General features: G+C 42.1%; 1 protein-coding gene across 3 annotated transcripts in view; it reads right to left on the bottom strand.

Annotated features, from left to right (window-relative positions):
• Positions 1–10,901: 10,901 nt before the first annotated feature.
• The window catches only part of FAM170A (family with sequence similarity 170 member A), a 26,846-nt gene continuing 20,386 nt past the window's right edge, over positions 10,902–17,361 (bottom strand). For 2 of the 3 annotated variants that reach the window (XM_023529569.1, XM_023529570.1), the window contains exons 4-8: positions 16,047–16,202; positions 13,585–13,725; positions 11,983–12,757; positions 11,621–11,679; positions 10,902–11,008 (exon numbers count right to left, since the gene is read on the bottom strand). In XM_023529569.1, coding sequence (XP_023385337.1) covers positions 11,673–11,679; positions 11,983–12,757; positions 13,585–13,725; positions 16,047–16,116 — 993 coding nt within the window. In that variant the 5' untranslated portion in view covers positions 16,117–16,202 and the 3' untranslated portion in view covers positions 10,902–11,008; positions 11,621–11,672. The remainder of the gene's footprint in view (positions 11,009–11,620; positions 11,680–11,982; positions 12,758–13,584; positions 13,726–16,046; positions 16,203–17,361) is intronic. The other variant, XM_011358277.2, reaches the window with a different exon arrangement.

Here is a 17,361-nt window from a genome sequence, read left to right as displayed (position 1 = left end):
TCTCATATGCACCTTTTAAACTTGGTCAACAGCTTTCAACTTGAACTAGAATTCCTATGACACCAATCACTATTGTCTGTGTGCAGACAATTAAATTAAACAAAACTCGATTGTTGCAAATGACACTGTAATTATTCTTAAATCATTAACTGTTTTATCTTAGAATGTTTTCCCCTTAGCATTTCACATAACTGATGCCTACTCTTTGATGCTTAAAGGGAATGTGTTTAATTATAAAATCAGTAGGGCCCTTATGCTTTTTGTATCACTTCTACACTATATAATTATTTAAACAATACTGTAGTTAAATAATGTGTATAGGGAAATATGAGTTAACCATGAAGAAAATTTTAGTTTTTCTGTTATTTAATCTATTTTCACAGAAGGCAACTAGACAACTACTTTTTTTGGTCAAGAAAATGACTCTATATGGATTCTCCCAGAATTAAACTCAGTAATAAACAATCCAGTTCAAATAGTGAATTTGGGAAATGAAAGAAACCCCAATAGGAAAGTAAGGAAGTGAAATAGAGAGGAGAAGGCAGCCTTAAAGGAATGCTGTTTGCTGGGGAATAGTGTGGACAACTGGAGCTAACCCACAGAGAAACACAATTATTCCACCTGAAGGACAAGAGGGCTGAGGCGTTTATGTACCCACTCCCATCATTCACTGGTTGAAGGCTGCTCCTGGTGAGCTATTAATTACTGTCACTTGCTCCCTGCTGTCTGCACAGGCAGAGAATACTTTTACAGCTTCAGAAGAAGATCTTGGGCTGGAAACCGGCATATACCTGCAGTTAGAAGTCTGCTGAGTGCACAAAATGGTCGAGTCTCATAGATATAGAAGAGGCACTGAATGAGCCACCAGTAGGAGACATGTGGCAAAAGCAAATTCACAAATGATCTGAGCATGAGTATAGATAATAAGAAATTTCTCTCAGGTCTTTCTGCCTCCCATTACCTTCAAAAGTCCCTAGATTGACAGATACATTTTCCTTAGCATGAGTATGCAATCTGCTCTGGAAATTTCATCTAAAGAACATCACAGCCCACCACTTTAAGAGAAAGACCTGTATCTTCATATCTTTGAAATTCCAATCTGTGTACCAGAAATGAAGCGACTTCTCATTCTGGCGGCCCGCCATTCCTGCGGCAGAGACTTTACAAGAAGCTCTTTTTTAGCACTTTGCACCTGTCCCTTTGTGGGTAGCACTTTCAAAGAGCTGCGAGATCCACGAATTGCAAAACACCTCTGCTGGTTTCCTTCCCGTCTGACTCTCATTCCACCGCCTGGTCCTGAAGAGGGAGGTTTCCTTTTGCAGCCTCCTTCCAGTCTGACTTTTCTCTCACCTCTTCACCTTCCACATTCCACCAATGACAATTTTACTCTAAGATCCCCAGTTAGAACTTTAAAAATAGATTTTCAAAGAACATCTGAGTGTTAGAACTTCAAATAACTCAAGTATTACCATTTTCTATAATAAGCCTAAATTCGAATCTGTTTTAAATAGTATTTTGGGCAAAATAATATTTCACGCTCACTTGTTACTAGTCCCTTTTTACTACTGATTCTCCAAATCATTCTTTAAACCTTCAAACATAAAGTGCTCTAATGTTATCATTGCTCATTTTCAATTACTTGCATTAAAAAAAAAAAAAAAGACTATCATGAGGAGAAAATCTTCTGTTATTTTATCAGCTTAATTTCTAGACGAAAGCTTTGAAGTGGTCAACGGACAGAAGAAATATGAGTTCAAATAAGTCACAAAATAGGAAGGCAGCCCAAGAATTAGCAAAGAAGGTCACATCCTAGTACAATAAATCCTGTTGAGAATACTGGTTTGTTGTAGCGATATTTCATAGTAATTGGTAGTTCGTTAAAAATTACATTTCCAGCATCAAAAGGAATAATAACGAAACACACTCAGAAATGGAAAGTAAGAGGGCTCTCCAGAGAGTAGCTGTTTGGAACTTGCAAATGGTTCCAAGTGACTAACAAAGAAGATAAGCAGCATTTTCACTGCTCAGGGAACTTCATTGCTTTCGAACCACATGGTGTTGTAGGGTGGGGAATGAGGAGTGTCTGCCATGATTAAGCTTCCTTCTTACGTACGCTTGGATTGTGACACATAATCTAAAGGTAGACATAGGCACATATACACATCGAGAAAAAGAAACCTTTCAGAGTCTTCCATCAATACGGCTAGAGGCTTCCTTCTGGAACCAGTTCCACAGCAGCATACTACTTTCCTCTAAAATAAAGCTGAAAAGGCTTGAAGAGTGGCTCCCTTCCTTGAGACTGGCCTGTTTTCTCCTTCTAAAATAAATGATAGGTTAAATATTTTAGGATATTAAGAGACTTAGACCAGTCTATACATAAACGTGTATTGATCTTGCTTCATGTAGATGCGCTGAATTCATCTTTCTGATTTTAAGATCACTTCTTAAATTTCTGAGCAGAACTGGATCTCATGCATACACATGTACACATGCCCATACACTTTGGTGGAAGAGAGGGTCTTGGATATATAAGGTATGCAGCAATGAGTTTTAAGGAGAAAGAGATGTTCCACTTTTTTATAACCTCTTCTGAAGCAAAAGTGGTTATCTATGGCAAAGTCCAATCATAACTCTACTTCCTCATTTGAAGCAAGGTCAAAAGACATGGCCATTTCTATTCTAGGGGAACAGTACTGCGTTTTGAGCTGACACCAATTTAGAGCAAAGAATTTCTTTGAAGAAATTTATAAGAAGCACATGTTTCCTATCTCTTACAACTTGTGGCATATATCTCCTCAGGTAATGCAACTCATTTAAACAATATGGTTGTTAATTTAATCTTTTTCTCATGAGAAAAAAAAAAGCTACTCATTGTATAGAAAGTGTTCATGAAAGAATTTGACCAAAGGTTCCTAGAATGTCCTTTTATCCTCATAAGGCTGGGGGTCAGGGAGAAGAGAAGGTAAAGAGTCTGGATAAAATCAAACATAAAATCCTACATAATAGATGAAGCCAAGGTCTCATCCCTGATTTCCCTTCTGGGAACTAGTGTGTAGTTCATTGTTGTCTTTATAGCCATAAAAGGTGAACTTGAAACTCAGGTCTTTACCTAGTGCCCAGAAACATCCAAGCTTGGGTCTAAGACCAGATCTTCATTCTGTGGACCACTAGAGCTTGGTCACCCATCTGGAAGTATAACAAGAGTATTTCTGTCTATCTGGGGACCTGGAATCTTTCACATTGCTCCCGGAACAGCAAAACTTCAGCCAGAAGAGTGAAAGCTATGTTAACTCCCAGTTTCACAAATCTCCTCATCTCTGGTTAGTCACATGCAACTAATTCCAAGAAGAGTCCATTCTGAGTTGGAAACATGACTGTGAGCATGAGACTAACTTTGGGGCTCCCCCTTGGATATGAGCTTCTAGACTTACTAAAAGACCATGAAGCAGAAGTTTCACCCCACCTCAGGGAAATCCAAGGAAGTATTTGTCATTGTTACTATATTCTTTATTTTAAAGAGATTTTTTTTTTCAACCTCGATCGCTCATCAAAAAGTATTCAAAAGTTCATTAGACAAAGGAAGAATAACATGAATCTGAAAAATGAAGAGAACCATCTGGCGTTTAGTAAAAAAGTATTAGAAAGATTGAAAAAAAAAAAAACAAATTTAATAAGCAAATCTCTCCAAGGATATTTCCATAGTTTGATATCCTCCCACACACTGAAAATATTATTGCATCAAGAATGTAGAACTGCTAACCAAATTTAAGGATTCCTTAAGATTCTATCAAATTGAGGATGCTTCTATGATAAGAAGTGAGCTGAGTACCAACCCTAGGGAACTTGGCAGTTGGTGAAGCTCTTCCAAAGGCTTGGGTTAGAAAAAGCAAGTTTTTCTACGGGTCTCCAGTTTGGCCCCAATAATACTATGTTCCCAGTACTTGTCAAGTTTACGTGCTTTCTACATATTTTCATTTTTCTGTTGCTATTTGGTCTATATCCTAGACCTGACATTACATAAATTGCATTCAAGAAGCTATTTTTAAAAGTTGGTAAAAAATCTTGAATCTTACAGTCCCTGGCTTACCTTCATCCAGCTGCATAAGAGTTTTTAAAAATAGCAGTTTAGTTAGCCCATAATAAAAACCCTATGCCAGTTTTAGATATATAAAAATGTAACATGATATTTAAAAGTTTTAGTGGCAAAATCATCAAGTCTCCCAGATGGAAGCAACAGAGCAAAGCGATGAAAAGCATGGATTCTGACTTGCTTCAGTGAGTCGGGCAAGTCGCTTGGCTTCTGTGTTATTTATCTGTACTTATCTGTTGCTTGGGGTTTATAATTGTACCTATTCCCTGGATATGTTGTGAAAATTATATAATTATATATAAAGGCATCAGAAGAATGCCTGACAGCGTAAGTACTCAGTAGATATTTACTATCAGCTATTGGAAATATTTCTCCATAGAAAAGACTGCTCTATCAGTGAATGACTCAGTGGGAAAGAGTGAATTATAGAATCACAGTATATTGAAGGTGACCTAGTTCATACTCTATGTGAAAAAAAGTGTATATGTACGTAGAAACATTTCTAAAAGTTTACATATCAAATGGTTAGTCACATTAGCAGAGGATTAGAATAAATTGAGGAAGGAGTAAAGAAAAGCTAAGTTTTACTCAATTTCTATATCATTTAAGTTTTTAGTCTGAGATTTCTAATATACTATTTGTGTATATTTTTAAAATATCAAGATAAATATTTTGAAATATTCTTGATATGTCTATATGTTATTTTGGAATTGCTGGTATTTAGTTTTATCTTTGGATCTACACTCATTGGGTCAGCAGGTCATTCTGGAGGGAAGAGATAGAACGGAGGTGGAGTGAGACAAAAAGAGTCTGTGACATGGAACGACTCAGAGTGACCACATTGTGGTAAAAGCATATGATGAAGGAAAATGAGGCAAATGTTCTACCCTTGTGATGAAAATGATTCCTTTGGCCAAGGGTGGAGGGAGATTGGAGGTGGCTGGACAAGAGAACCTAGTAGAAGGGAACATACACACAAGTGCAGACCAAGCACCCTAAGACTGCTCTGCTTGTTTCTGTGCAAGTATGTGTCTTCAGCAGCCAGAACTTCACCCATGGCTGCTGGGCAAAGAGAGGTACAGCGGGGGGTGGGGAAACAGGTCCATCCAACTTATTCTGAGTCCACTATGCCAGGACATTCATAAACCCCTGAGCTGTGGAATGGCGCAGCCACTTAGAGGGCTGATGGTTGGGGGTGCACAGGAAGCCCCTGCACCTGCATTTGGTGGGCACAAACAGAAAGTGCTCAGAACTCCCCTGGGCCAGAAGTTTTCTGCACATAGAACAATCTGAACAGGTGTGCTTTATTTGGACCAGGTGCACCTCATTGATCTAGGAATTTCTTAGTACCTGATATGACTATAATGTACAGTAACCTCAGGCATGAATAAATCCTTCATCCACCCTCATACACTCCAGGTTAGTGTGATCTGGTCCCAGCTGAACCCAGAGCTGCAGAACAAAGTTTCCAGGTTTGGGGAGTTGTGCCCACATTCCTTTTGACCAGATAGGAATCATCCTATCATATGATGATGGCATCTGCCTCATACAGTCATTCTGCAGACTAATTAAATAGTCCATACAAATGTGTAAAAGGATGCCTGGCTCGTGATGCTTTCTTAGAAATCATTAACTAATTTTATTATCATATTTTTCCTCCTTATCAGAAAAGGTTAAAGATTAAATTCTCAGAAAAGGTAAACTAGTTTTTCTATTGATAATGATTCTGACTCTAGATTTAATAAGTCATCAAAACCTACCGTTAAAAAACAGGGGGCTTTAAAGTATTGAGAGGAAATGCAGAGAGCCTCAAAGAGGGAAAAGCTTGGCCAAGAGACTAGGAAGAATATCCCCCAGGAATGACAAGAGAGAATTGCCGGGGCCCAGAGCAACAGAGTGTTCAGGTCAGATTCTTGGCAGCTCCATGATTAGGCCAGGAAATCTCAAAGTGGAATGTCTACTGAGAAACTTATGAAGGGAGCCCCAGGCCTCTGAACTTACAAGTGGCTTCAAAAAGCATGACAGAAACAACCGGAATCTGTCAGGGCCAATGCGGCTATTGCATACAGGACAATGGGCAACTCTACTGGACTTGTCTAAGTAACTAGAGCTCAAAATGCCCTTTTGACTTTATCCCCACCTCCAACACAGCACAACCTTAAACACACACACACACACACACATACACACACACACACACACACACACACACACAGGTACAGATAAAAACCAGGAAATCTTACAGTGTGTAGTAGATATTCTTCAAAGTTTGTGAAAAGGAACCATTCCCTAATATGTTTTACGTGGAATTTCCTTCCAATTTTGGGGGGTTTTTTGGTATTTTTTTGGTTTTCTATTTAAGTGAATTCTTAAGATAAATTTACCCTATGACTTTTACCTAAATCATCTTAATTGGATGTGAACTCAAAGCTCAGTTTAGGCAGTTGTCCAGACTCCGATTTGCTGAGAGGTGTTCTTGGTATGAGTTTTGTTCTTAGAAGGGTTTGAAATTCAACTACAGATTTCCAAGGGCCTGCTTTTGTGGGTTGCCAGATAGCGAAGCTTCCGTAACTACAAGGACACCTGTGAGATTATCCCTTTTCAACAACCGCTCTTCAAATTGTAAGAAATAAACCTTAAATGTTTGTGAGGAAATTAGGGAAGGAGATTGAAATTTACTGAAATGGGGGGTGGGGGGGAAAGGAAGATGTCAAGGTAGTAGAGAGACAAGAAAAGGATCTTAAAAAAAAAAAACGGAAAGGATTTGCCAAAGAAGAGAAAGAAAAAGAAATTATTTCTCCATACTGTTTTCCATAGGGGCTGTACCAATTTACATTCCCACCAGCCATGTATGAGGGTGCCTTTTTCTCCACAACTTCTCCAACACTTATTATTGTCTTGTTGATAACAGCCATTCGAACAGTTGTGAGGTGGTATCTCATTGTGGTTTGAATTTGCATTTCCCTAATGGATAGTGAAGTTAAGCATCTTTTCATATAGCTGTTGGCCATTTGTATATCTTCTTACGCATGTTCCTCAAAAAATTAAGAATAGACTTACCATATGACCCAGCAATCCTTCTTCTGGGTATCTATCTCAAAAATTTGAAAACATTTATTCCTAAGGATATATGTACCCTTACGTTCATTGCAGAATTACTCATGGTGGCCAAAACATGGAAATAACCAAAGTGTCCTTTGATTTCAAGCAATGAAATCATGGGGGTACCTGGTTCCTTCATTGAGTGAACTTAGCTCCATCGCCAGCCTTGAAAACAAGCAGGACTTCAGGAAATACTTGTGGCACTAGAGCTAAATTTCATTCATCGAGATGGGAAAACACCCTCATCTCAGATCTTCTCTTCAAACACCACATTTCCTGCTTGAGCTTAATTTGGCTGCCTCCCTCACCCTTAAGCTGTGAACTAATAGCACATTAAGTGGCCCTGATCCCCTAGCTCATGTGCTTCACATCAGTGGTATACCAAAGGCAATAACCAAATACTGGGAAACATGAGTATATGAATAAGAAGAGATACTGATAAAGCAGCAGCTTTCTGTGACATTGTGGCCTACGTCAGCTGTGTGCACCTGGTATCACCTTAATTATGAACATCCTTTAAGGAGAAGTTCTAAGAAGGCAGAGACTGGCTAACTGAATTCTCTGCACCCTCACAGTCCACTCGGTGACCTCAATAACAGCTTCAGCCCCCAACATCTCTTCCTCTATACTCACAGTTTTGAGATTCTTTCCTCCACATTTCTCTTGGGGTGGCTGGGACAAAAGGTAGAGAGGCTCAGGCCAGCCCAGACTCCCCTGGGGTCCCAACAGGATACCCAGCATTAACCTCTTACCTTCTGGGAAGCTCCTTAGATCTTCCCATTTGGGGATTTTTCATTTCATCTGTGCTTCAAATTGCTGGCTGGAGGTGGCCCACTGGAAGGTGGCTAAAGGCAAGCAACAATCTTTAGACAGCTTGGCCTTTCTTGACTCTCAAGAGAAGTCTTCAGGGATGTTTTAGAGAATATTGTTTATTCTAGAGAAGGGATGGAAATAATACAATTGTCCAAAAATGCTTAGATCGAAAATAAATGGTGCTATATGCATATGACAGAATAATATCAAAGAGTTAAAAATAAAACACCTAGATCTACACAAACTGACATGGATAAATCTTGAAAACTTAATATTGCTTGAAAGAAAATAAGATGCAAGATGTTAGACTATAACAGTTGTGTGAATATTTTAATCAATTCTATATATTGCTTATGGATACATATATATATGTAAATAAATAAATGCAAGAAAGTAATTAAAATATGGACTAGAAATTGCAAATCTTTGATGTTGGTTACCTCTGGGGTAGGAGAAATCTAAAAAAAAGGGGGTATAGAAAAGGTTTTATGTGTTTTAAAAGTATAAGATGCATTATAATGAAGTAAAATTATCTACAGAATACATTATTTATATTAAATATCATCATTTATCTAGGAAACCCCAAAGAATTCACAAATAAACTATAAGGAACTATAAGATAGTTCAACAAGGCAGATGGATACAAGATCAACAAATTTTTAAAAATCTATCGAGTTCCTCTACATTAGCAATAACAAATTTAAAAATGTTAAAAGAAAATAAGAAAAAATAATATAGTACTTAAAATATGTTCTTAAACTTAGTTAAGTATGTTCAGTCATCTTATAAGAGCGCTCAAGCCACAGGCCTTGATTCTCCACTTTAGGATCAATGCCGTTTTTGTGCGATAATGTGAGTACAGCAAGAACTGCTTCCTACAACACTTTGTTCCCCTCTCCATGCTTTACAGGTAAGTCTCTATCCCAGCAGCAACAGCAGTGAGAACCCTCAGTTTATAACCTATATCCTATGAATTTATGTGGCATAAACCCTAGGTGTTTGAAGCAGTCAGTGGAAGAGAGAAAGCAAGAAACATTCCAAGGAAAGGAAAGGGAATGATGTAGACTTGGCAAAGAAGGGGAAAGGTATAATTCCCGGTGGACTCAACAGCAGGTAAAAAGGAAGAAAGGGAAAGATTACCGAGTATGCAGAGGTGATCAGAGCATGAGTATAGAAGGGTAGCATAAGCCTCAAATTCTGAATTCTTTGGAATGACAGTTAAAGGAGGCACTAGGCACCCTGAGGCAAGAGATGTGGATATGCAGATGATGTCTCAGATGGAGAGGCTGGGAAGCATAAAACCAGTTAGGAAGCTGGTATATTATTGTCAAAATAATAATGACAACACCAGATCTCTAGAACCATTGTTAATTCAATTAAGCCTCATGGAAGACTCACTACAAATCCTGAAAATGTCTATGGGACTTTGGAATTAAACGTTATTCTTCTTAAGTTGGCAAAATCTCTAAACTTCAGATCATTTCCTCCAATTCCATTAGTCCTTCTAAGGCCTGGCTTTGGCCCCCTATTCAGATTAGGAAGGCACATTACTCCCCCTTAACCTTGAAGACCGTGGACAACGAGTCTTCAGTGCCTCCTGTGTGCCTTTAATTCCAGTGGGGTGGTAGTGGTGGTGTGTGGATGAAGTTCAGAGGAAATGGGGGTCAAAAACTTGAGAAGCTAGAATTATAATTTATTTATAAATTGAAATCTTAATATCAGAACTGGAAATATCAGAGCTCCCTGGCTGAAACTCCTAAAACAGTGATCTCCACCCCAAATACTTCACTGTATTCAAATGGCCTCTTTTTGAGTACTATAACAAAGTCTCACCATCTCAGGAGGACCCTGTTCCATTCATAGCTTCAAGACTAAGGACTTTTCCCTCTGCCCTGGTATTTGCAAAACCACAACTAACAGTCCTTCATTCATGCCAGACCTCAGGAGATATGAGGACCACCCTTCAGGCTACTGAAGTTTCCCTTCTTGGTGCTTTCAGTTGGACATGGTTTCCACAGCACCTGCTACCTTCCAAGGCTTCATCTGAACTCAGTGTAGCTTTTCATGGTTTCATGTGAACTGTGGTATCCAGCTTTGGAAAACAGACACACAGAAGCTTAATTGATCCCAAGAGCTTGGGTATTTGTTGCTTCTGGAAAAGGATAGTGGATATCTTTGGCACTTCTGGGAAACCTTATTCACAAACCACTAGAGAGATAGATGCAGACGACAGATACATACATACATACATACATACATACATGAGAAATAGATGCTTTTTTTTTTTTTCAGAAAACGCCACAATATTTTATTAGCTGATGCTCAGACCAATGGAACAGAATTGAGAAACCAGAAATAACCCACAAATAATTTTCAACAGAGGAGCCAAAAACATACAATGGAGAAAAGAAAGGCTCTTCAATAAATGGTGCTGGGAAAATTGAAAAGCCACATGCAAAAGAATGAAACTAGACTATTTGTTACCATATACTAAAATCAACTCAAAATGGATAAAAGCCCTAAATATAAAATCTGAAACAATAAAATGCATAGATGAGAAAGAAAACGTAGATATTAAACTTATAGGCCTTGGTCTTAGAAAGGATTTTATGAATTTGATCTCGAAGACAAGGGAAGTAAAAGCAAAATGAATGAATGGGACTGTATCAAACTGAAAAGCTGCTGGACAGCAAAAGAAATCATCGACAAGACAAAGAGGCAGCCAACTGAATGGGGGAAGATATTTACAAACAACGCCTCCAATAAGGAGCTAATATCTAAAATATGTAAAGAACTCATACAACTCAACAACAACAACAACAAAATCCAATTTTTAAAACATATGCAGCTAGATGAATTTAATTAAAGAACATATCCAGGGAAGTTTTGCAAAACAGCCTTTATTGCGTATGATGTTAATGTTAGACTGAGCTCTGGTCCCTTCGTCTTCCTTCATACCACTGGTAGTCTGCCTGCTACTATCCGGATGGTCCTATCTTCTCCCTGAAAGTGAGAAAACAAACGAGGCAGAACAGGAAGACGCAAGAAGGGATACGTGCTCTGCCAGTCAGAGCTACCCTTGACTTTGTCTTAAAGCTCCGAGCCACACACACCACAATGAGTTTGTTTTCAGATCAACTACAGCAAAATGAAGTCTCTGGGGGTATTTCCAGATCTCTTGCAACCTCATTTTCATGTATCTCCCTCTCCATAATCCCCTTTCCCTCAGAGGACTCTGCCCATGGCCACAGTGATCCCAACTCAGGCCAAAGGCTCTCACTCCTTACACCTCTGCCCCTGCACAGCCCCGCCCTTTCCTCATACCACTCCTGGCCCTTGAGGTTGTGCTGAGCACTCTCTGCCGAGAAGGGCCACTGGCGGTATTTCCTCTTGAGCGAGGTCAATCATGGAGACACTGAGAGCAGTCCTGTGAAAGCTCTCCACTTTCTCGTTTACATAAACAGAAGCCAATTCCCTGGAAGCGCTGGGTGTGCCACAAGCGGATGCAGCTGCAGAGCCACCAGGTAACCCAGCGCAGCCCGGCAGCCCCTTCCCCAGCTACCTCTGGGCCTTCATGGTTCAGGCTCAGAAGACTGCACCAACCTCAGGCCTTACCTCGCCCAAGAAAAGGCCACACCATCTTCCAGGATCTTCTGGTCCATGAATCTCAGTTGCTGTGTGGAAACCAAAACAGAGAAAGACACTTTTTAGTTAAAGAGGAATGGTATTCTGTTAGCCCTTGGAAATTCTCGAAACTTCCTGCGGGGGCTAAAAAACTCAGGATAAATTCCCACTTACAGTCATGACTTTATTAAATGCCTGGGCAAAAAGCAAGAAGCCCAGCTGACTGCCCTTCTGTTGTTCCCTGAGCTGACACTGCCCCCAGCTCTCCCTTATTGAGGCCTGGGCCTGGATTGGAGAGACAGTACTGGCTTGGGGAAGGCACGGCTCCCTCAGCAGACCCAGCCCCTGCTCACTTCCTGTCCTTTGGAGAATGAAACACACAGCCTGGACACTGGCTCCAGGCCCTTCTCATGCCAAGGTCTTCTTCTGTGGGCTGTTCCTCCTCGTTCCCCTTTTCTTCTTGCTTCTCTGGCTCCTCCTCTTCCTCCTCCTCCTCTTCTTCCTCCTCCTGGGTGCTCTCCGATTCCATGTTGCCTGTCAGCTGAGCCATGGTGAGGTGAAAGACGTGGCAGCTGAAACCCTCCCTGATCCCGAACTGCACATGCTCCTGGAGGCTCTCCAAGGTGGAGAAGACCCGGCAGCAGGCCATGCACCTGAAGCCAGTCTCCATGGTCACCAGCCAGTCAGGTGTCCTGGCCCTGGGTCTCTCCTCAACTGTGGGTGACCCTGGTGGGCTATCTGACTCTGTCCTTTCCTCATGCTCTTTCTCCTCCCCGCTGGGCTCGCTGTCAGACAGGAGGTTTCTGGTGGACACATCGGAGGGGGGAGTACCTACTCGTACGTCCTCAGGAAGGGTCACTTCTTCCATCCTCGGCTGCTTTTCTAGTGACTCCGAGGTTTCCTCTGTCTCCCAGGAGACAGCCACACCTTTTTTCATTTGCACCTGCATGTAGTATATTTTCATACCCCTTTCCTCTTTGTTTACATTCAGAGAGGACACACAAGTCTTATAGGATGAAGGGGATGAGAAGGAGACATGTGGTGAGGGGAAAGCAGTCTCCCCCCGTTCCTGAACCTGGGCTAGGGGTGATCGAGGCCGGGGACTGTCTCGATGTAATCTCCGGATTCCTGGGAAAGGAAATTAGAAACATAAGAATGTATGGGGGGCATGTGAAAGCTGAGGGAATAAGTATGACTATGTGGGATAGAGGAGGGACTGTGGTGGGAGGTAACTGTGTGATGCTCTTGGTGTTTGCTGTTCGTATTATGGGGTAGTTTATCTGGTGTCATCTGAAGTCTTTTCATTCATGAGTGTAGGGATGTTGGAGGGGTGTCTGTATGTAGAGGTATGGAGTATGGTGGTGAGGGCTATGGTATGTGGGATGGTCGTGGGCTGTGTGTGCTCTGACAAGGATGTGAGTTTGTGATATTGTCGGTGTGTTATTTGTGAAACGTGGGCAGTGGTGTGGGACAGTGGCATTGTAGGTCATGTGTTTGGGTTTTGTGTGTGGGTGCTAAGAATGGATATGCGTGGAGTGTGGCTGTACGTGTGAGGTGCATGGGCCTGGGCTGGTGGTCCCACTCCCATGCTGAAGCCCTATGCTGAGGAACCATCCTCCAGAAGCAGAAGCAAAGGCAAAGCTTACATGTTCCTCCAAAGGCACTTAATCTAGTCCTTATTCCCTAAACCTCAAGCCCAGATCTTTCTGGCCTCTGCTCTTTCCCCACCAGTGTCGCACAAGGGCTCACTCTGCCACAGTGAGCGCTTATCCACACTCTGCTAACAGCTACGCCATCCTCCCAGGCTGCTCCGCAGAACCCTGATCGCCTCCGACTGCCCTGAACCCTGATCACCTCCAATGGCCCTGGATTTCCTCTGAGCCTCATGCTTGGACCTCTGTGCCTACTGCCGTGCACCCAAGGAGCCCTGCACCTAAGGAGCCCCGCGCCCTTACCGCCATGGAGGAGCTTGTGTGGAGAAGAAACACAGGAGAAGTATTCAGAAGCAGAGGAGACCTCCCCTGCCCCTGGGCTGCAGCCTTTGGCCACCTCGGTCGATTCAAGCTGAGGAGCATCCTCTTGTGACTTCAAGATTCCTGACGAAGGTATGAAAGCCTCAGAGATATGGCGGGTTAGGCATGTCTGTGAATCATTCATCTGTGCAACAAATATTTACAGAGTGGCTGGCACATGTCAAGTGCAGTGAACACACATGGCCCACAGCCTGGTTCCCAGTGGATACTCTGGTATTTAATTATAATCAACAATTACTTTGTTAGTGTCTTGTTAGGAATGTAGGCCTGGGTGGTGACTGTGAATATATCAGAAGTTTGAGAGTGACGTGTATCAGCTAAGTCTTTGATAAATGCGGGATTGGTGTGGTGACTAAGGTGGAATGTGTGTATCTATTTCTATGGAGAGTCTGTGTGCATAGTTTGTGTTCACAACTCAGGAATTATGCAACATGTAACCTGATTATACAGTATGGTTTGTATTTATGGTATATATTCACTCATTCATTCATTCATTCAGCAATAATCAATGAGCAGTTCTATGTATCAGGCACTGTTCCACCATTCTAGGCTTGGATAGTGCTGAACATTCTAGTAGGGGAAGACAGACACTAAACAGAAAAACGGGAAGAATATAATATATGAGCTGGTGGCAAGCATATAAGGGCTGCCAGATTTAGCAAACAAAAATAGAGAATAGCAGTTAAATTTGAATTTCAGATAAACCATGAATAATTTTTAGTGCAAATATTCCCATGCAATATTTGGGTCATACCTACTTTTAATGTGTACGTATATCCTATACACTATTTGGGACATACTCATACTTAAAAACTATTTTTGGTTTATCTGAAATTCTAATTAAATTGGACATCCTATATTTTATCTGCCAACTCTGATAAAGGTTAGTGAATCTGTGTTTTTTTGTGGTGTATGCAAAGTGGATCTGGTAATACTATACAGTGTGTTATGTGGGTGGTGTATATGACATGTGACTGGTTCTTATGGAGGTATTTCGAAATAATTGAAGGTAGCTGTGTTTGTGTGAGGGCTCAGGATATGTATCTAGAGTGTGATGTGGGAAGAGAGGACAGTATGTACACAGGTTGTATGTAAATGTAGTGTAGAAGCGATACGTGTGTATACCTATATATTCTGTGTGTGGTTTAATAAAGAAGTGTGTGAAGATGTGCAATGTTTTTCTGTATCAGAGTGCACAAGTGTGTATATTAGTGACCATCTCGTGGAACACCTTTCACAAGAATTCTGTTTACACTCTTACATGTTTTGAGTGTCACCCAGGTCCGGGCATGATGATAGGAACCTTACCACGCAGACTACACAACTGATGAGCACTCTACCCCCATTCTCCCTACAGCTCCCCGACACACACACGTAGAAGAAAATATCCTGAAGTGCAAGAGGCAGATACAACCAGTGCCTTCCCCATCCAGTCCCAGCTGCTACCTGAAAACCTGCCTAGTGTCCAGGCCTCCATTCCTTATAGTCTTCAGGCCCAGGGCCTTGTGGAAGCTGCTGACCTCCAACCTCGGGCAGCTGCCTCTGGTGCATCTCTGGGAGGTGCTCCATTTTGTGCCGCCTCTGATACGTGACCACCCCCTTTCTCAGGGCAGACGCCTGTTTACACTTAATGCATGCAGTCTCACGTGGCCGGGGGGTACACTCATGGCTCTCCGAGCTCCCTGCAGGTCTCCAACAACATTTCCCACACTCATCCACCTGGCTCAGTCTCTGGAAGCCCCATCCCTTCCTTTCCCTTGGTCTCTGGGAAGCCCACACCTGTAGATTCACAAACTCATGGATCAACTGGTAAATTCCTCCTGCTGAAGAAATAAAATCTCCATGCTTTCAATATGACACCATACCAAGACAAATAATCTTTTGAACAAGTCTTTCACTTCTCAAGATATTTTTCAACAAGGCCTTTAACTCATTGTGCTTCTCTTTCCTCTTTGGCAAAATGGACAGTGCAATCCATGGATCTCTATCAGCACCCTTTATATGTCCCCCCACCCCCAGTGACCCCAGGGCAAGACCAAATAAAGAGAATAAAAGAGAATGAGGGGATTGAGAAAAGCTGGACCCCTGAAGCTGTGCAAGTGGGATCCCAACTTGCTGTAAGTCCACAAAGCTCTAGGCCCGAGCAGCCCCAGGAGACAAGAGCTCAGGAAAGCAAAGCTGACTTTCCATCTCCTGGGGGCATCTGGCCTTTCCATGTGGTCTCACACCATGGGGACTCTCAGGACAGGCCTGGCGGCATCAGCCAATACCAGGTCTCTCCCTCCCTATTTCGTAGGTGGCACATTCTCCTCTGTCCCACCTTCTTAGGGAAAGGTCAGGCTGGCAGCCACCCTTGTGCCCCAGACAGGTTGCCCAGCACATACCTCCTCCCTTCTCAGCAGTGTCCTGGGACTCTTCATTTTCTAGATGTTTCCTCTTTTGTTGCCGTTTCATAGCTAGAAGAGTCCCTTAGAAGATGCCTAATGTCCAGCTCCTCCTTTTCCCTTCAGGTTGGCCCTTCTTGGCTCTCAGGAAATCTGCTGAAATGATTCAGTACAAATAAAAATAGTTGAGTCTTCTAAGTGGCTGAAGAACTCAAATCACCTAGAGAACCCACAGCACTGCCCAGTGCCCACTACAGTGCAGGGCTGTTAAGGTTCAAAGGTCACCAGGCCCACAGCAGGATTCTCTGACCTCGGTGATGACATCGGAGCATTCTGTGGACCCAGGTGCAGCACAGTGTCTGCCACCGCACAGGCCCCACTTGAAGAACCATTCCTTTTTTTCCAGTGGACCCCCTCCCATGAATTCAACTCTCGCATCTTTCAAACATGGCAGGATATTTTGAGATGTGTAATCTGTTCCTGTTTAATTTTTTTTTCTCTTCTCCCTTTATTTTACCCTTTCCTTTCTGCATTCAAGTAGGTAGCAGACTCTGTGTTTATCAGCCTAAGGGGTGGCATGGCAAGGCTGGAAGCAGCAATAGCATGCTCATAATCTTGGCTTTTGTTTCTAAAATCCCAAACTCCATATATAGAGAGGATACTTCAGCAGAAACATAACAGAAGCAGGATTTTTTAAATTAGCTATTCCCTTCTTATCCTAGGAGTGCTGAGAGATGCTATTAAGTCAGAGAGAGATGTCTGTAGATCATGGAGAAGGGGCCTCTCATGGGTGGCTGGAGGGGTGGATGTGGCAAATGCTGCCAGAGGAGATGGCTGTGTTGTGCATACAAGCAGAATCATGGCAACCTGTCCCACACATGGCACAGGGGCCACCAAATCTAAAGGAGGCATGGCAACCAAGCTGATGGGCATCTACGCTATAACTGTGTGCTCCAATAAACAGTGATGATGCTCTCACCACCCTCAAACCCTGGCCCTGTAAGATTTCCAAATAGAGATGAAAGAAACTCACACAGGACACCTGCAGGATCAAGGATTAAAATCCAAATTAAGTGGAGTTATAAAAAAGTTCCGTGCTGTTTCTTGCACACCTCTGTTTGTGGGCTGAAATTTATACCGGTTATAAGTGGCGACCCATCTGGATCTTCTTGATTCCAATCTAAGATTAGAGATACCTCATTCTGAGGCAGTGGCCATAATCCAGTGGAGTGCAGGGATGAAGGAAACGCCGAGCAGTCACTACTGACATTAGAAATACCCAGTGGACAAAGGTGGGTCCAAATTTGAAAGGGCA

The sequence above is a fragment of the Pteropus vampyrus genome, unplaced genomic scaffold, assembly GCF_000151845.1.
Source record: "Pteropus vampyrus isolate Shadow unplaced genomic scaffold, Pvam_2.0 Scaffold39, whole genome shotgun sequence".
NCBI classification, from domain to species: Eukaryota; Metazoa; Chordata; class Mammalia; order Chiroptera; family Pteropodidae; genus Pteropus; species Pteropus vampyrus.
This window is presented reverse-complemented; position numbering and strand designations above follow the sequence as displayed.